The sequence below is a fragment of the Physeter macrocephalus genome, unplaced genomic scaffold (assembly GCF_002837175.3).
Source record: "Physeter macrocephalus isolate SW-GA unplaced genomic scaffold, ASM283717v5 random_772, whole genome shotgun sequence".
NCBI lineage: Eukaryota > Metazoa > Chordata > Mammalia > Artiodactyla > Physeteridae > Physeter > Physeter macrocephalus.
The window spans coordinates 2,962-21,397 of NW_021146057.1; the positions used below are offsets into that span (position 1 = coordinate 2,962).

At 56.2% G+C, this 18,436-nt stretch overlaps 3 protein-coding genes across 15 annotated transcripts; all 3 read left to right on the forward strand.

The window, feature by feature from the left end:
- The first annotated feature begins 2,856 nt into the window (after positions 1-2,856).
- Positions 2,857-15,036, forward strand: LOC129391911 (uncharacterized). 4 transcript variants are annotated; one of them, XM_055083301.1, is made up of 3 exons: positions 2,857-3,856; positions 7,907-8,134; positions 14,779-15,036. In XM_055083301.1, exons 1-3 carry the CDS (start codon positions 3,851-3,853, stop codon positions 14,860-14,862), a joined length of 318 nt encoding a protein of 105 aa, XP_054939276.1. In that variant the 5' UTR covers positions 2,857-3,850; the 3' UTR covers positions 14,863-15,036. The 4 variants fall into 4 exon arrangements, with proteins under 4 accessions (XP_054939276.1, XP_054939272.1, XP_054939273.1 ...); XM_055083297.1 differs by lacking the exon at positions 2,857-3,856 and adding an exon at positions 4,049-4,526; XM_055083298.1 differs by lacking the exon at positions 2,857-3,856 and adding an exon at positions 4,049-4,514.
- On the forward strand, positions 8,639-15,036 carry ZNF580 (zinc finger protein 580). 7 transcript variants are annotated; one of them, XM_028486274.1, is made up of 3 exons: positions 8,639-9,157; positions 9,779-10,016; positions 14,079-15,036. In XM_028486274.1, exon 3 carries the CDS (start codon positions 14,091-14,093, stop codon positions 14,607-14,609), a length of 519 nt encoding a protein of 172 aa, XP_028342075.1. In that variant the 5' UTR covers positions 8,639-9,157; positions 9,779-10,016; positions 14,079-14,090; the 3' UTR covers positions 14,610-15,036. The 7 variants fall into 7 exon arrangements, with proteins under 7 accessions (XP_028342075.1, XP_028342076.1, XP_028342077.1 ...); XM_028486275.1 differs by having other exon boundaries at positions 8,639-9,072; XM_028486276.1 differs by having other exon boundaries at positions 8,639-8,812.
- A 203-nt stretch (positions 15,037-15,239) lies between these two features.
- ZNF581 (zinc finger protein 581) lies at positions 15,240-18,420 on the forward strand. 4 transcript variants are annotated; one of them, XM_007103226.3, is made up of 2 exons: positions 15,240-15,368; positions 16,086-18,420. In XM_007103226.3, exon 2 carries the CDS (start codon positions 16,105-16,107, stop codon positions 16,696-16,698), a length of 594 nt encoding a protein of 197 aa, XP_007103288.1. In that variant the 5' UTR covers positions 15,240-15,368; positions 16,086-16,104; the 3' UTR covers positions 16,699-18,420. The 4 variants fall into 4 exon arrangements, with proteins under 4 accessions (XP_007103288.1, XP_028342073.1, XP_028342071.1 ...); XM_028486272.1 differs by lacking the exon at positions 15,240-15,368 and adding an exon at positions 15,411-15,427; XM_028486270.1 differs by lacking the exon at positions 15,240-15,368 and adding an exon at positions 15,532-15,548.
- Positions 18,421-18,436: the final 16 nt, after the last annotated feature.

Below are 18,436 nucleotides of genomic sequence, written 5' to 3' on the forward strand. Positions count from 1 at the left end.
GCTGGACATTTAGGTGCAAGTTTTTTGTTTTTTGTTTTAAGCAGTGACTAATCTTAAGTACTCTTTGAATTGTCAACACTCACTACCCAGGGAAAGCCTTGTGCAACTGAGAAGCCTTGGAAGCTTAAGGTTCATTAGCTTCACGGTGAATCCATCTCTGCAGTTATGCTTAACTACTTTTGAAGGAAAGAATTACATCTGCTTTGCTATGTGTTAAGGAGAATCCTTGTAGATCGGGTTGGGAATCAGACTGGAACCTGGATGTGATGGTCCTGCATGCCTCTTTTAGGAGCCTTGCTGTTACTATCTACTTAACCTATTTTAAAACAGAAAAACCACTGAGGTTCTGGGAACTGGGAACCAGGAGACCCTGGCTTGATTCCCATTTGGTTCCTGGTTGACTAGTTTTGGGCAAGTTCCTTCCCCATTCTTGGCCTCATTTAAGGAGGTGGGCATTTCCCGATTTCCTTGTCTGTCTCTGACACTGTCGGAACAAAAATGAAAGGAGAGACAGGAAACTCCTATAGAGAGTAAGCCTTTTGGGATCCCACTTATTAGAGGTGGGCCCAAGTGCAAATTGGATCCTTCCTCTCTGGGCCTCGTGTTTCCAGCCAGAGCATTTTCGCAAAGGGCCTGAAATGGGCCGCTTTAGCGCAGGGTCACCCCTTATAAGTGCGGGGTCCCTCCTTTGCAGGGCCTTCCCTAAAAGCACTTCCCCATTGGCAGCCGTTTCCGCTCGGCCTGACCAGACAGGCAGCTCAGAGGCAGTATGCATCGGTATTGAGTGTGGAGTCGGGGGGCTGATGGCCGATATTGTGGAGTTTAGAGGAGGAGCCGATAAGCAGAGAACTAGGGAGAAGGGGGACCATAGAGAAGTTGGCTGTGGATAGAGGGACCGGGGTGGGAGGCAAAAGAGAGGCAGCGTGTGGGTAGAGGGGTGGGAGGGAGGGAACCATAGAGAGGCTGGCCAGGGCTAGAAGGGCTACGAGGGGGCGGGGTGGGGGGGAAACGGAGGGAGGTGCGGGGAAGGGAGTTGGCCTCTGAAACGGAGGGAGGTGCGGGGAAGGGAGTTGGCCTCTGAAGGTGGGAACTAAAGACGCAAAAGAAAAGACTCTGGTCGAGGGCTGGGGGTTTTGGCGTGTGGTGTGGGATGTCGGGCCGCCGCATCTCGCGTAGTCGCTACCACCGTGCCCTTGAGCAATGAACTCCCTCTCTGCGCCTCAGTTTTCTCACTGAAAACTGAACGGATTAACCTCTTAGAGAAATTAAATAAAATCACGTATGGAAGTACCTAGCATAATAATGTCTTTGCACGGACAGTATGTAACACGTGGGAAGTAATGCTAGTATTATTTTCGCATGTTGACTCTGCAGCTCTGAAATTCTTGAGGGCATTAAAATCAGGCATTTGAGCATTGACACCAAGATTTTGGAGGGATTTCTCAATCCCCACCGCCCCTTCCGTAGCTCAAACCTCGTTCTTTCTCATGTAGATTTCAGCACCAGACTGTTCCACAGTCCCCCAGCTTCCACTCTCTAGCCCGCCAACATAAGCAAACAGACCTTTCAAAAATTTGGAACTAATCTTGTCCTTTCCCAGCTCAGAATCCTTCCACGGCAAGAGGGCTTACCGCAAGACAAAAATCCCAACTCCTCTGCCTGGAGTTGGAAGCCCTGCATGTTGTAGTGCCCGCCAAGCTCTCCAGCCTCCTCTCTCATCATTTGAGACACACAACGTGTGTCACACCCCCACTGAAACACTCACACTTTCATTTCTCCAGGCGCCAGGTCTTAGGCTGGTCTTGCTGCCCAGAGTAACCTTTCCTGGGGGATCCTGGCCATTTTTTCAGGCCTTATTTCCTCCAGAAAGCAACGTCTGACTCCTGCCTACCTCAGGCTCCCAGGCTGGGTGAGGCACCCCTTCAGGCTGCCAGTTCCACCGGAATCCCTGTGAAGCCCTCACATGATAGTTCCCTGACTAGCTCCAGACTCTCCTGTGATGCCTGCAGCACAAACTCCATGTTCTTCAGTCTGGTCCTTGTTGTCTGCAGTCAGCATCGTCCCTGGCTGGGCACATGATGCTTAGACACTCTGAAAGAAGAATAGTTGGGCTGTTTTCTGTCCTGGCTTTTGCCCCTACTTTTCACTCTGCTTGGAACTGCATTCACTGTTCCCAAGGCCTGGCTAACTCTCTTGTCCTCCAAGACTGAACTCAGATGTCACCTCCAGGAAAACTTTCCAATTATTTTTCTTTTAGTTTTTTGGCTGCACTGCACAGCTTGTGGGATCTTAGTTCCCCGACCAGCGATGAGCCCATGCCCCTTGCAGTGGAAGCGTGGAGTCCTAACCACTGGACGGCTAGGGAATTCCCAAACTTTCCAGTTCTATACTTCTCCCCCAGTTGGGTCATGAGCCCCTTCTGGCCCCCTGGAGTGCCCTGTCATTGCACTTATGACCTTACATTGTAGCTGCCTGTTTGTTAGTTGGCCTCCTCTAGATTTGTCTGTCCAATATGGTAGTCACCAGCTGTGCATCGGTGTTGAGCGCTTGAAATAGGATTAGGCCAAGATGAGATGTGCTGTAAGGTGGCAGCTGGCCACTACTAGCAAATACTCTTTTGAGAATGGCTGGTGGTGGCCTTGAGTCTGATGCAGTTTGGAAGATTCAAGTTCTCAGTGATGCAGGAACGTGTCTGAAACCACATCTACAATGGCCACCCAGCTCCATTTTGGATGCCTGAACCATAGTGACTCCATTTTGATTTTTTTTTTTTCCTTTCACTTATTTATTTTTTAAATTAATTTTTATTGGAGTATAGTTGCTTTACAATGTTGTGTTAGTTTCTTGCTGTACAGCAAAGTGAATCAGTCATACGTATACATATATCCACTCTTTTTTAGATTCCCTTCCCATTTAGGTCACCACAGACCACTGAGTAGAGTTCCCTGTGCTATACACTGGGTTCTCATTAGTTATCTATTTTATACATAGTGGTGTATATATGTCAATCCCAATCTCCCAGTTCACCCCCCTCCCCCATTTTGATTTTAAATGCGTTCTTTTCTTTAATGGTTAACGCAGCTGTACAGTGTACATTTGACAGGCCATAAGGCAGGCTGTTCTGGTTAGCATAAAGTTCAAGTCAAATCATGTATCAGCCAGAAGGACTTCCCCATACCTCAACATATGAAAATTTCTTCCATCATAACTTACATCTCGATATAGAAAAATAAAATTAAAAGGAAAAACAAAGAATGGTGGCCTCTCCATGACAGATGGGGAAACTGAGTCACCAGGGAATGGTGTCACACAATGTTTTTCAGATTTCCCTGGAGAAGGGACTTCCCTGGCGGACCGGCGGTTAGGACTCGGTGCTTTCCCTGCCTTGGACCTGGGTTCAATCCCTGGTCGGGGAGCTAAGATCCCACAAGCCTCTCGACCAGAATTGGAATCCTACTGTTTCTAAGCTGCCTCATTAACATCTTGTGTTTGCTATGAAATCCGCATGGAATGCCTAATCCTTCTAGACAGTCTGTACTGAGGCAAGAAGGGGCTCTTCATGACTTTACAGGGCTCCGTGCGGGTGGGAGCTCGGAAGCCCAGCCTTCTGGTTTGTCCTTGCTAGCATCTACAGCTAGCCTTGAGGGCTGTTTCACACTCAGGCAACTCTTTCCCTAAACTTCTTTTAGCTTCCATCCTGTAACTCTCGAGGGCCATAGAACAATTTCCCCATAATGAAGATATTAGAGTTTTTTTGTTTGTTTGTTTGCACAGCGCAGCAAGCGGGATCTTAGTCCCCCGACCAGGGAAGCACGGAGTCTTAACCACTGGACCGCCAGGGAAGTCCAAAATGAAGGTATTGGGATGAGAAAGTGTGAAGACCTCCCCGCTTTAGGATTTAGGATGTAATCCTGGCTCTGGCACCCCCTTGCTTGGGGCCATCAGCGTCTCACGTAACCTCTCTGGGCCTCAGTTTCCTCATGTGCGAAGCACTAGGACTGAATTTGAGACAGCTTCTCGTTTGAAGTCCTCTTCTCGGGCTATTAAGGTGGGGGCAGACATTTCAATATTTCGGTCTCTGTCGCCCCCAGGTGGCTTAGGAGAGTTCCTTGTCGCAGCAGGTGTGCAACACAGATAACATTTGTTGCCTCTCAGGTAGAGAAAGGCAGGGACTACCTCGGTCTGGTTGGCTCATGGTCTCACCCCCGGAAGCTGGCGTACGGGAGACACTATAAACAAATATTTGTTGAATGAATGACAGAGATTCAGGCCAGCGGAACGGAAGGCACTTGGAACCCTTCCTTTGAGGGTTTGTGTTTCCGGCCGGAAGGCTTTCTCGTGAACCCCATCCCTCTCCTGGCTGGTCGGAGCCCTATGGCTCCACTTAGGGCTCCCGGAAGGTTTAATCTCTTCGCCTCCTGCATCCCGGGATCAGACTCTCGGGAGGCCTCTCCTCATAGCGCACGGACAGCAAAGGCCATGCCTGGAGGAGGGGTCCAGGAACACGAGGACGGGTGGGCAGCCCGGTGCGTGTGAAGACCGTACAAGACTGACCCATTGCGGGGACGATTGGGGAGGATCGAGGAGGTTCGTGTCGGAGGACCCCTCGGGAACAGAGAAAAGGCAGAAACCAGGGAGGCCTTGGTGGGCTTCGGAAAGGGATGGTGGGGAGGTGGTGGAGTGGGTCGAATACAGATTCTGGAGGTGAGAGACTTCTTTCTGGGTGGATGGAGGCAAAGACCGTACAAGACTGACCCATTGCGGGGACGATTGGGGAGGATCGAGGAGGTTCGTGTCGGAGGACCCCTCGGGAACAGAGAAAAGGCAGAAACCAGGGAGGCCTTGGTGGGCTTCGGAAAGGGATGGTGGGGAGGTGGTGGAGTGGGTCGAATACAGATTCTGGAGGTGAGAGACTTCTTTCTGGGTGGATGGAAACACTTAATGGTGTCGCAGGACCAGCATGAAAGGAAGAAATCTTGGATCTGGGCAGAAAAAGAAACTCGGAGAGTTTGGGGGAGGTCCTAGAAGAGAAGAGTGATACCCTGATGGGGAGGAATGGAGACAAGGGAAAAGGACACCCTGCCCACCAGGAGTTTGAAAGAGGAGACGGAGGGCAATGTAGTAAAGCCTGGGTCCCACAGAGTCTGGGGGCGTGTAAGACGACTCCAAGTGCACATAATAGGAATCGAAAGATAGATGCAAGAGGCCTGTGCAAATCCCTGGAGCATGGAGATGTGGTAGAGTTAGAAGGTCTAGGGTTTGGGCACATGGAGAGAGAGGCCCATGAAAAGTCCTCCAGCCCCTTGGAGAGATGAGGGGTTTAAGGAGTAGGGGGTGGAGGACGACGTAGGTAGGCAAAGATTGGGGGATGCAGAGAGGTCCTCTGGTCATCTCAACCCTTATCTTACCTCTCTGCACCTTCAGTCAATGCAGTTTTTCCTTCCTTTAGCTGCTCCTCTGATTCAAGGATGACCATGACTGGGCCTTCCCCGGCGGTCCAGTGGTTAAGACTCTGCGCTTCCACTGCAGGGGGCGCAGGTTCGATCCCTGGTCAGGGAACTAAGATCCCGCATGCCGTGCAATGTGGCCAAAAAAAAAAAAAAGGATGACCGTGACTTTATTCTCATCAACTGTGGGTTCCCGGGGCTTCCCTGGTGGCGCAGTGGTTGCGCGTCCGCCCGCCGATGCAGGGGAACCGGGTTCGCGCCCCGGTCCGGGAGGATCCCACGTGCCGCGGAGCGGCTGGGCCTGTGAGCCATGGCCGCTGGGCCTGCGCGTCCGGAGCCTGTGCTCCGCAATGGGAGAGGCCACAAGAGTGAGAGGCCCGCGTACCACAAAACAAACAAACAAACAAACTGTGGGTTCCCCCGCTCCAGTCAAGTGCTCCTCCCACAAGTTGGCCCTTCCTCCTCCTCCTCCTCTTTCTCTGGGCCTTCAGCCTCTGACTGGACGGGCATACAATACACCTACATATACACAGTGCAAGTGGAGAAGCGCGATGACAAGCAGGAAGTTTTGCCCAGCGTACCGCTGTCCCGAGTGCCTGCAGGGCTTCCAGAATGCTGTCTGTCTCAAGGCCTATGGCCTCACACATCAGTCACCTGGCGCTTCATCTCTGAGACTTGTGGCCGGGCCTTCAAATGCCCCAGCAGTCTTTGCCAGCCTCCGCTCATCCACCGGGCTCCCTGCACCTGCTCCTTCTATCCCCCCGGCGGGCCAGGCTTGCCAGGGACCTGGCTCAGCACGTCCTGGTGTATTAGGGCAGACTGAGTCTGCTCCTAATATGGGCACAAAACTGATGCCTTTGGGGAGCCACGTGCTGGGAATCTTTCCCAAGTTGCCAGCGTCCAGCTTGAGAGATGACGGTTGCAGAGCTAGACCCTGGCATCTCTAGTGGACAAGGCAACACCCTTTTCTGGGCTGTCCCTGTTAAGACTGAGTGATCTCCAGCCTTGGGGTGTGGTGCAAGTCTGTGGGTGGCAGGGGAAGCAGGAGAAAGTAGCAAGAAAGATGCCCTCACCTCCCAGGGCCATTACTGGTCTCCTTTTCCCCTTTAGCCTTACCCAAGAGGCAGGGACCCTGGGTTTTAACTGCACCGTGTGGGCTTTGTGACTGGTGGGTTCACTCTCTGGCCTCAATAACCCATTTGAAAACTAGGGATGAATTCTCTCCTCCCTGTTAGCGGCCAGATGGTAGCAATTTGCCAAATCTGCTGAGACATCTGTGTTCTTGTCTTGTTCTTCTTTGTTTCTTCCTCTCAGTTTTAAAACTGGGAATGTCCCGGGATGCATCTCAAACTCAGTCACCTGTTTTGTCCTCACCTCTGCCCCCAAGCTCAAGTGGTCACTTACTGATCACCACACACATCCTACTGTGTGGCTTGGGGAAGCAGCTCAGGGTGATGCAAGAAGAGATGGGCCAGCTCCCATCACACTTCTGCCCCGTGTGCTTAAAAACGTGTAAGAGCCTGTTTTACCTCAGGTAGCATCGTGTCCTGCACTCGGAACTCTGCCCCTAAGTGTGTGCCCCCTGTGGGAAGGCATTCAAGTGCTCCAGCCACCACAGCCAGCACCGGCTAACCCACCTGGGGTGGGATGCCCACTTTCCAGGGGGTGGCCCAATGCATCGCAGTGTATTCACCAGGGCAGGACTTCTTGGATGGCTGTGGAGACTGAGGCCAGGAGTTCAGGTGTACTCCAGACCCAGATGTCACTTCCCTCCACCACTCCAGCCCTGTGGAGGGACTGGCATCATACAAGCCAGCCCCGACTAGCTGTGTGACCCAGGGCCAGTGACTATCCCTCTCTGGCCTTGGTTTTACCACCAACACGGAGAATGATACCTGACTCCATTTTCTTGCCATGTAACACATTAAATCACAAGGCCTGGGTTTCCTCAGCTGTCCCACCGGCTGAATAATTCTGGCTTTTTGTCTTTGCTGTGTAGCAGCCGACCACTCACTAGCCCTTTCTGGTTTCGGTTCCTATTTGTAGGTAGACGTTCTATTTTCTTTCCTATTGAAGAAAGCCTTTCTTATTTTAGAACGACTAGTTCCTTCTCGAGCCCAGAAGGATACAGTGACCTTTTTTTTTTTAATGTGCGACATTTTTTTAAAAGTCTTTGTTGAGTTTGTTACAATATTGCTTCTGTTGTTTATGTTTTGGTTTTTTGGCTGCCGGGCGTGTGGGATCCTAGCTCCCAGACCAGGGATCCAACTCGAACCCGCACCCCCTCCATTGGAAGGCGAAGTCTTAACCACTGGACTGCCAGGGAAACCATAGATAAAGTGACTTTTAAAGAAAAGTCACAACTTTTCGGACAAAAAGCCATCCCTTTTGTCTTCCCTCCCTCTGTATCTACCACGTCGCCAATGACTTTGTATTGGCTTTTCTCCCCCTTATTGCAGAGAAGTGAGGCGGGCAGACACCCGGAACCGTTGTTCGCGGGTGTTTGTTTCCAGCCGGGGCGGATTTCTGGGGCCGCGTCTGGCCGAGATGGAGGCAGGAGTGGGAGCCGTCTCCGGGCTCTCCGAGTCCATCACCCCGCGCGTCGGACATCCTGGGGCCGCCCCTCGAGCCGCTTCCCACCGCGCTCGGACCCGAGAGACCTCCGCACCGCGAGCCGGCGCCGGGAGGTAGGCGCTGAGCTCCGGGCGACCGGAGAGGCCCGAGCGGTGCGTCCGCTGGGTCACTCGCTTAGACTCGCGGGCCGCGGGGTGGAGAGGCTTTGAACTGGTGAATTCCGGAGAAAGAACTTCATCTACTCGCCCGTCTGTCCTCCCCTCAGCCTCCCAAAGTGTACCTTGACTCTGGAGGCCATGGGCCCCTCCCTCCCTAGGGTGGTCCCCGCCCCTAAGCCGGCCCCCTCCTCTTCCTCCACCCTCGCCATCCCCATCCAGCGGCCTCAGCCCGCCTCTCAGGGGCCGTCACCTGCTCACCGACAGGAATGGTGTTCCCTGTACGTGCACACGGAGGAGGCCCCCTGGCTGGAGCCCTCCCCCCCCGCAAGGCTTCAGTTGTACCCAGTGTTTCAGGTCCTCAAGAGCTGCCCGCACCGCAGGAGCTACAGCATCTCCCACTCAGAACTCCGGCCCTTCGTCTGTGGCAAGGCCTTCAAGCGCCCCGGCGGCGAGGTATCGCTTCATATGCCAGCTCCGGTTGGGTCGGGCTCACACCGGCCCGCTGTGTTCTGACGTTTTCAGGATGCCGGGCAGCTGGCGCAGCGCGTTCTGGACCACTTGGCTGGAAGGAATTTCCTGGACCATGGAGAGACTGCAGGGGCTCCATAGAATCTCTTGTTTCTGGTACAGAAGGTAGAGGCTGGGATTTTGGCCTCACTGTTTACTTGCTGTGTGACCTGAGGCTGCCTCTCTGGGCCTCAGTTTCCTCATCCTGAAATAGGGAATGGCTTGTGGTTCCCAGCCATCCTGGCTGGGGGTGAGAAGCAGGAGTCTCTTGCTGAATCCCTGACTCTGCCACAGCCTCTTTTTATAGCCTGAGATAGATCACCATCCCATTCTGGAACTCAGTTTCCCAATCTGTAAGATGGGATAGCATGAAACATCCTTATCAGGTGAGCTGCGAACTCACCTAACACGAAGGCAGCACCTACTGCTCCATCGCTTCTTTATAGCAACTCGTGGTGCCTGCTGAGACAGGTGCAGATAACGTTCGTTAGTTTTGATTCTTTTTTAATTGCAGGAGTAGGGCTGGAACACAGGTGGGAGCCTTTCCTTTGCGGGTGTGAGTTGTTGGCTGGAGTGCTTTCCTAGCGCCACCTCCCTAGGTCCCATTAGGGGGCCGTGAGGTGCCATGTGGGGCTGGGATGAGGCGGATTGGCCGGGCCACCTCATGAAGGGCTTCAAACCCCAGGCCGAGGGACCTGGGGACTTGGTCCTGAGGGTCATGGGGGCCGTGACAAGATTTTGTGCAGAGGTTACATATGAGACAGCTGTGAGAAGAGTGTCGAGGAGGGCGGGGGCCCTGGGCAGGAGGGAGGGGCCAGAGCTGGGGCTTGGGGAGCAGAGGGGAACATTCAGGATGAGGGAGGGACAGAACTTGGTGCCTTCTGGCTTTGGGGAGTGTGGAAGTGGTGGGGGCAGGATGAGGGCGTTAGAGGTTCCAGACTGGTGTGGATGTGGGGCTTCATCATGATGCTGTCCCAGGAGAGAAGCAAGGCGTTTTGTTTTGGTGGGGGGAGATAATGCTTTATCTTTGGACGGGGTGACTGAATTCATTCATTCAACCAATATTGAACCGAGCCCCTACCCTGTCCCCAGACCTTTGCTAGGTTCTGAGGGTAGAATGTTGCCTAGGACAGAGCGGGAAAAGCAGGCAGTAAAGTAGCAAATCCGAAAACGAGCAAGACCACTACGGACTGCAGTACGAGATGCGGAGGGAATGGCCTGACCAGACGGAGCAGGGCCTCACCTGCTCACCAAGTTGAGCTCGGATACAACCAGCAGCCGCTTCAGTGACGAAGGATTACTCGAGTTGAGACCTGAATGGCCAGAAAGGGTGTGTCCTTGTGAGGGGCTGGAATATTCCAGAGGGCAGGACAGCAAACACAAGGCCCTGAAGTGGGCCAGGTGGGCTGGGCGGCACCGCGGTGATGGCAGCTTCTGAGTTTTATTCCAAGAGCAGCAAGGAGGGTTTTAGGTCAGGTGATGACATGATTCTGTGGGTTAGCGTAATTATACTGCTGCAGTGTTGCCATAGAGAGAAGGGACTGGGGGGGGGTGGGGAGGCTGTCACGGTGAGCCGGGGCGGTGGCGGCAGTGGGTTGGGGAGAAGCATGAGGTGCTTGCAGACAGTGGCCGTGAGCTCTGACTCAGGGGTCAGCTAGAAGCACGTGCTGTCCAGCGGATGTATGACCTCAGTCCCAATCACGTGACCTCTCGGAGCTTCTGTTTCCCCGTCTATAAAATAGGCATCCGCGTGGCACCTCCCTCCTGGGTCTGCTCTGAGGGTGCAGTGCAGTTAGCGATGGCTGGCACCATAGGAAGGGCCCAATAAACGCTGGTCCTTGTCATTATTTCCAGAGTTCGGGGTGGGGTGGGGTGGGCGTGGCTCTCATGGACAAAGCAAGTTTCATGGGTCTGAAACTCAAGAAAGGGATCTGGGTGGGAGACTCCGGTGGTAGTTGTCTGTGTAGCCCAGGATCTATGTTGCCCCCTGGGGGACATTTGGCCAAGTCTCTTGTCACAGCTGGGGGGAGTGAGATTGAGGGGTGAGACGGTGCTCCTGGCATCCGAAGCGCGGAGGCCAGGGACGCTGCTCCACAACCTACAATGTACAGGACAGCCCCCCCATAACAAAGAATGATCCAGCCCCAAAATGTCAGTAGTGCCAAAGTTGAGAAGCCTGGTGTAGACAGAAGGTGTAGTTACCCCTTTAAACCGCGCACACCCTCTCAGTTCACCAGTTTCCACTCTCCCTACTGCCCCCCAACCCATAAAATTACAAAAGAGGAAGAACCTCTAGGACAACAGTTTCCAGTAGTGAGCCATGCTTTAAAAAGTGAAGAGGAACAGCTGAAATTAATTTAATAACGTACTTTACTTAACCCCGTCAGTATACCCAGAGTATCATTTCTAAATGTTATCAACATAAAAGTCACTCATGAGATACTTTACACTCTTTTCATACTCAGTCTTCAGAATCTTTTAGGTGTCTTGCATTTATGACACATCTCAGTTCAGACCGGACACATGCCAAACGTTTCAGAGCTATCTGTGGCCAGTGGCTGCCCTTTAGGACAGTACAGTTCTGGAGGATCTTTAATTGAAACCTAAGATCACAGTTGTTGGGTCACTTGGAGGTTTCTTGAAGGTTTTCTGAGAATGCATAATCAGTTTCAGTGTACTGTTGCCCCATCTAGAGACTTTTTTCTATAGCTGGCAATTTGTGTGCGCATTTTCTGATTTTTAAAATATTGCCCAGTAAAACATTAAGACATATCTGTGATCCAAACCAAATATAACTGTGCCCTCTCTGGCCCGCGGGTCTCCAGTTTGCAACTGGTTGAGGGTGGTTTAGGAGCTGTACCGTAAGGTGGGCAGCGGTTAGCCACCTGTGGCTATTTAGATTTAAATTAAGAGAAATGAAATACCATTTAAAATTCAGGTCCTCAAGCCACATTTCTAATGAGCAATAGCCTCACGCGGCTAGTGGCTGTCCCAGTGGACAACGCGCAGATCATAGAACTTTTTCATCATCCCAGAAAGTTCTTTTCGGCAGCTTTCTCGGACGCACCTCTGGCCAAGCCGGGGTCCTTGGTCTGGGCGCCACCTTAACGCCGGTTCTCTTCCTTCTGTGCCCCCAGCTGCCTCCCCTCCCCAGCTGCAGCGGCCGCCCCCCTCTGGTTCCCCCCGCGCCACGACCTGCTCGTAGACACGCGCAGCATTCGCTACTAGTTCACCGCGCAGCTGGAGGACTAGCTGCGGGCACCCCCCAGCGCTGCCCTCGACGTTCCAACCTTCCGTGTGCGCCGCCTGCCCCAGGCCTTCCAGCGCTCCGGCCACCTGGCGCGGCCCGGCGCCGACCGCCGCACTAGGTTCCGGATCTGGCCTGGCTGCCCTGCCCCTCTCTGGTCAACGCGCTCCTGCACCAGGACGCGGCCGCCGGACCTCGGTTTCCTCTCTGCGCGCGGGAGCGTCGGGCCCACCGCGCTTTGTGCCGACACCACCCAGACACTCGCTGCTGCTCCTTGCGCCTCAGTCTCCCCCTTCCTCGATGGGAAGAGCCACCCTTGCCCACCTCTGCATCTGGCAGGGTTTGGCCCTGTCTGCATCTCGGTCTCCCCATTTGCCCAGCCGACAGAAACTTCGCTCTTCCCGCCCTCTGCCTCGTTTGGAAGGGGATGCAGGCGGGTCGGGCAGTGGGAAGAGGACGGATTGGGCGCGCCCGTTCCTTGTGGGACTTCGGGCAAAGACAGCCTCGCCCAGCCTCGTCTACTAATCCATCTCTGTCCCAGAGAACGAACTGTTCCCGTAGGGGATGGGAAGGGAGCGGGGGGCAGGGGGCGGACTGTGTGGTTCCCGCGCGCTCGGCCCTTTTCCTTTCTCGCGATCCCTAGATACTCAAAGAAAGCGCGCCGTCAGAGCGGCGGGCTCTGGGGCGGCGGAACCTTCCTTGCGGCGCGCGCGTTTCCGGCCGGCGCCCTTTCCCAGGGACGCCGCCGCCCCTCGCGCCCCCGCGCCCCCCGCGCCCGCGTCCCCGGCGCCGCCGGCCCGGACCTCCCCCAAGCCTTGGTCCCGCCGCCGCCGGCACTCGCGAGGGGAAGCCCGGGCCGCGCGGGACCTCGGCTTGCTCCTCCGGACCCGAGAAGCCACTGCACCGGGTACGGGGGCCGGGATGGAGGGAGGAGCCTGGCTCCGGGACGGCGTGAGGCTGGGCAGGGCTGGGGGAGGGGGCTGGTGATAACGGGGGTGGGGGTGGGGCTGGGGCACGGCGGGGAAGGAGCCGGGGCTCGGGGGACAGGCAGGAGGGAGTGCGGGAGCGAGGGGTTCCTGGGGGCGGGAGGGCGGGAGCGAGGGGGTCCTGGGGGCGTAGCGGAAAGGGGGACACAGGGGCCCTGGGGTTACAGAAGGAAGCGGAGCAGAGAAGAGGGGTGGAGGCGCTGTGCTGGCTACAGCAGGGATAGGAATGGGAACATAAAGATGCCAGATGCATGCAGAAGAGAGGGAGAAGGGGGCTTGGGAGAGGGACTCCGGGGCCCTGGTGTGTGTCACGGGGAGTGAGAGGAGGCCCCGAGGGGTATAGAGAGGAACAGCAAAGATGTCAGTGGCTTATACCTAGGGGCTGGGGAGAGAGAGGGACCCTTGGGTGGAGATGTAGCAGGTGGCAGAGTTCATGGGCCGTGGGCTACGTAGAAGGCCGGCAGTTGAGGCGTCCTAGGTAGGCACACCTGAAATTTCGAGGACAGGTTAGGTAATGGGAGAGGATGTTGAAACCTTAAGGTGCTAAATGTAGGAACAGGATAGAGGAGCCCTGGGTGAAAAGTGGGGAATTGGGTTAGTGGGGCTCCGGGGATGTACCAAGAGAGGCTACAGCCGTATCCAGAGATGGGGAGGCCTTCCAGGGAACCTAGTGGGGATGGAGATCTAGGAGGGTCTGGAGGCCAAAGAAAGGCTGCTGCGGTGGTCCTGGGGGGAGAGGATGCAACCTGAGCTGGGGCTGGGAAGAAGAGGAAGCGAGCCATTAGAGAAATTCTGGAGGCAAGAGCCCTGGCATGACATGAAAGAGGCTATGAAGATGTAAAGGGGGAAATAGAGTTGGAAACTGATTGGCTTTTGGGGTGGAGGAGGAGGGAAGTGGCTGGGTGAAGCCCTCTGGTCCAGCTGGGGGATGAGAGGAGGACCCGGGAGGAAAGGCAGGTCGGGGCCCTGAGATGCTGAGCTTAGTTGTAGAAGCCCCTGAAGCTGCTTGATGCAAGTAGAGCGATCTGGCCTAGAAGCAGTTTCTTTTTTTGTAGGGAAGGTAGGTCAGTGGTACAGAGAGGGTAACAAGCAGTGAGAATTGATACACTCTCCCCAGGAAGTGGCGATTTTTAACTTCTCTCCCCTTCGCCGCTCCCAGCTGCCGCTCCAGATGCTGCTGCTGCCGCCGCGGCCACCCCACCCTCGGTCCTCCTCTCCGGAGACCATGGACCCGCCGCCCCCCAAGGCTCCCCCTTTCCCCAAGACGGAAGGCCCTTCCTCCACTCCCTCCTCGGCGGCGGGGCCCCGACCCCCGCGGCTGGGCCGCCACCTGCTCATCGACGCCAACGGGGTCCCCTACACGTACACGGTGCAGTTGGAGGAGGAGCCCCGGGGCCCGCCACAGCGCGAGGCACCGCCGGGAGAGCCAGGCCCTCGCAAGGGCTACAGCTGCCCTGAGTGCGCCCGGGTCTTTGCCAGCCCTCTGCGGCTGCAGAGCCACCGCGTGTCGCACTCGGACCTCAAGCCCTTCACGTGCGGCGCCTGCGGCAAGGCCTTCAAGCGTTCCAGCCACCTGTCGCGGCACCGTGCCACGCACCGTGCCCGCGCCGGCCCACCGCACACCTGCCCGCTCTGCCCACGCCGCTTCCAGGACGCAGCGGAGCTGGCGCAGCACGTGCGCCTCCACTAAGTTCCAGACCCGGCCTGTGCTGTCCGGCCCCTCTCTGGGCCACCACGTCTGACCCACACAGCGTCACTCCCACACACATTCCCTTACTCCGCTGAGGTTACTGCCTTATCCTGGGCCTCAGTTTCCCCAACTGTCTAAAGGGAGAAACATTCCTTCTCTCTCTCTCTAGCTGTGTGATGTAGACCAAGTCGTTGCCCCTCCCAGTGCCTGGGAGCCAGTCGGAGCCCAGTTTCCGCCCAGCTGTGCTGTGTGAGCCTTTGCAAGCGGCGTAACCTCTCTGAACCCTGGTTGTCAGCTCCGAAGTGGTGAACGGTTGTCTGCGTGGAAGATTTGACAAAAGAGCACGGGCACGGTCTGGCTTATTTCTGTGTCGCCCCATTTCCACCCACCACCCTCACCCTTTACTCAATAAACATTCCGCACTCCATTTTAGGGCTCTTATTTGCGTATGGGGGCGGTGGGGGCGGACGGGGTGAAGCAGGCAGCGGGGTTGGGGGATGGAAACCGGACCATAAGCACCTGGGAACCTTCATCTCGGCCTGTGTTTCTGGCCGGAGCCGTTTCCCGAAGGCCCAGGCGCCCCGCCCCCACCGCCCTCCCCTGGACCCTCTCCTCTTTACCCTGGTCTTCTCTCCCCTTACCCGGCGCCGCCAGCTCTTGGGGGACACCCTGAGGCCACCGACCCGCCGCCGTCTGCAACCACGGGAGTAGCCCGGGGCCGTTCCGGAGTCGCCCGGACCCGAGAGGCTGCTGCACCGGGTACGGGGGCCGGGAGGCGGGAGGGAGCCGGAGCGGGCCGTAGGGAGGGGCGGGGCCGGGTGAGCGGGTACCTGTGCGCTGGGCGGGGAGGGGCTGTTCCGACGGCTCGGAGGGGGCGCTGCCGAGAACTTGTTTAGAGAGGCTTGAAGGCCCGGGCCGCGGGTGGAACCCTAGAGAGCGGTGGGACACTGCCAGGACGGCGGGGTGGGGGGGGGGTGGATGGGCGCGGACTGGAGAGACCCTGCAGGTAGCCGGGCGAGGGTAGGTGGGCGGGTTAGGACACGGGGTTCCCAACGTGGCAGCCCATTTGAGAAGGCCTGAGTGCACATAGAGGGTGTAGGAAATGTTTCTTGGTGGAATATGTAGGATGGACTGACACCCAGACTGGGATCAGTGGCGTAGACAAGGGAGAGGCCTGGAGGTCTATTCGGTGGGGCCTGCGGGCAACCTGTGACCTGAGGGGGGCACAAAGCGGAAAGATAGAGGAAAGAGAGCCTGTGCGTACAGTCGGTGGTGGAACAGAATCGGAGAGGTTTTTCAAGGAGGGGGTGCCTAGGAGCCTTACAGAGGGCCACAGGGTTCAGGGCCGAAGGACTGGAGAGGGGATGGGGGTTGCAGAATTCCTGAGTAGGTTACATAGAGAGGGGAGAACAGAGCCCGTGGGGCTGAGCTTCCCTCCTCTACTGTAACCTTCTCATCCTCTCTCCCCTCCACCAGGCCTCAGTCACCCCTCCGGATGCTGGTGCTGCCGTCCCCCTGCCCCCAGCCCCTGGCGCTTCCCTCCGCTGAGGCCATGGAGGCGCCTCCCCCTCGGACAGGCGGGTCCCCAGAACCCGGACCTTCCTCCTCCACAGGATGTCCCCAGACTTCGTCCCCTTCGAGGCCCAACCACTACCTGCTCATAGACACCCAGGGCGTCCCGTACACCGTGCTGGTGGACGAGGAGTCTCAGAGAGAGTCCGGGCCCGATGGGGCTTCAGCTCAGAAAAAGTGCTACAGCTGCCCAGTGTGCTCCCGGGTCTTCGAGTACATGTCTTACCTTCAGCGACACAGCATCACCCACTCGGAGGTCAAGCCCTTTGAGTGTGACACCTGCGGGAAGGCATTCAAGCGGGCCAGCCACCTGGCGCGGCACCATTCCATCCACCGGGCGGGTGGCGGGCGGCCCCACGGCTGCCCGCTCTGCCCTCGCCGCTTCCGAGAGGCGGGCGAGCTGGCCCAGCACAGCCGGGTCCACTCCGGGGAGCGCCCCTACCAGTGCCCGCACTGCCCACGCCGATTTATGGAGCAGAACACGCTGCAGAAGCACGCTCGGTGGAAGCATCCCTGAGCCAGGCTGCGGGGTACCTCAGGTACCATGGGATTCTGGGGGGAGCGTGGACTCCCGTCGCCCTCAGACAGCCGGGAGCGCCAGAGGCTGGGCTGCGGGGGCCCTGGACACAAACACAGGACCCCCCCGTGGAGAGGCTAAGCCCTGCCTTGAGGAGTAATCTTCGGGTCCTCAGTGTTTTGGAGATAAGGATGGGAAAAAGACCTCACACTTACAGAGTGGAGTCCTCTAACCTCAGAGACATCAGCGAGTCCACGGCTGAGCCCTGACTGGAGGGGTAGGGAGCAGAGTGCTGTGTGTTGAAATTCTCGGGCCTGAAAACCCGTGGTTGGGGGCCATCAGGAATCTGCAGCATCTTGCTGAGGCCCCCCTGCGATGCTGGGGGAAGGGGCCCCAGACCTGCTTCCCAGTCCCCAGCCAGGGCCTGAGACCGGACACTCACTAAACACGGGTTCCACTTTGAGCGTGTGAGGTTTGGGGGGACCGTGTCTCTGCCGACTGCCTAGCACAGAGACTGAGCAAGTGCCTGGCCCACTTGGGCCTTGGCTTGCCTGGGAAGGTTGGCCTGCACTGGGGTTCGTCCTAGCTTGGCTCCTGATCACCTGTGTCATATAGGCCGAGTGTTTTTAAATATTTCTTTTTTTTTTAAAACCACGATCCATTGTAAGGAACATTTTATATGGCAACCCCGTATAGATACACAACATATGCAAAACAAAGGTTTAACAGTAGTTACCTCTGCCATGTGCAGATCTCTGTTTTTTTCCATCTACCTTTTTTTTTTTTTTAAGACTGCCAATTCCAGATTTCATTCTACCGTATTATCTGCGCATGAACCTGTAGTTTGAAAAACACCGATCTAGGGCAGGTGCCTCCCCCTGGACGTTCTGACTGAGGCTGCAATTTATCCGTAGCGTGAAGTGGGTAGGAGGGGAGAGTGACACTTTCTAGGCGGCGCAGACATTTAGGTTCTCCCGCTGCAGGGTTAAAGCACTGCTCTCATAAGGGCTGGCAGAAATTCCAGAGCATGGAAGCTACCTGAGAATGGGAGGAGAGCCAGGTGGAGCTGGGCCAGAAGCTAAATAAACATCTGCCTTCTCAATGAATTTTCCTTGCGTGTCGGATTTGTGCCAGGCACTGTGCTGGGCCTCATTTCTTCTTCCGACCTCTTTTTGGGTGGAGGAAAAAATCATCTGTCTCTACTTCCCAGAGGGGGAAAGAGCTTCCCACCATCTAACTTCAGATAACAGTAACAGTGCCCTGTCTTGAGCTCTCACTGCGGTCAGGCGCTGAGTTGAGCGTTCTGCGTGTCATATCATCCTATATACCCACAACAAACTTAAAAGGGATTATAATCTCCCCACTTTACAGGTAGACTGAGGCTGTGGAGGAGCGGCCAGGACTGGGATCTAGGTCTGAATGTTCCAAAGCCAGCTCTTAACAACACGGGGGTGATGGTGCGGGGGTGGGGGAGTGGTTTCTAGGCCTTTATTTTCGGGGAGGAGTAACTCTCCCTACCCCATGATCCTGGGAACCCTGGGGTCTGGCTGTGCTGAAGCCCAGTGGGAGATGAAGGAGCGAAGGAGCGGAGCGGGTTGCAGGGGTCCACACCGGCCAGTTCCCAGGGTATCTCTTAAGGGGATCCTCCCTGTGCTTTAACTTTCCCGGCCGTTTCCTACAATTCCCCGCCTCTCCCGGGTCGGACTCGGCGCGTCGTCACCCCCACTCCCCCACCCCT

Coding starts and splice junctions, on each gene's coding strand:
- LOC129391911 (XM_055083297.1), top strand. CDS start 4,255: ATGACAGAGATTCAGGCCAGCGGAACGGAAGGCACTTGGAACCCTTCC. Junction 4,527..7,906: donor GAGGACGGGTGGGCAGCCCG/GTGCGTGTGAAG, acceptor CCCTTATTGCAG/AGAAGTGAGGCGGGCAGACA.
- ZNF581 (XM_007103226.3), top strand. CDS start 16,105: ATGCTGGTGCTGCCGTCCCCCTGCCCCCAGCCCCTGGCGCTTCCCTCC.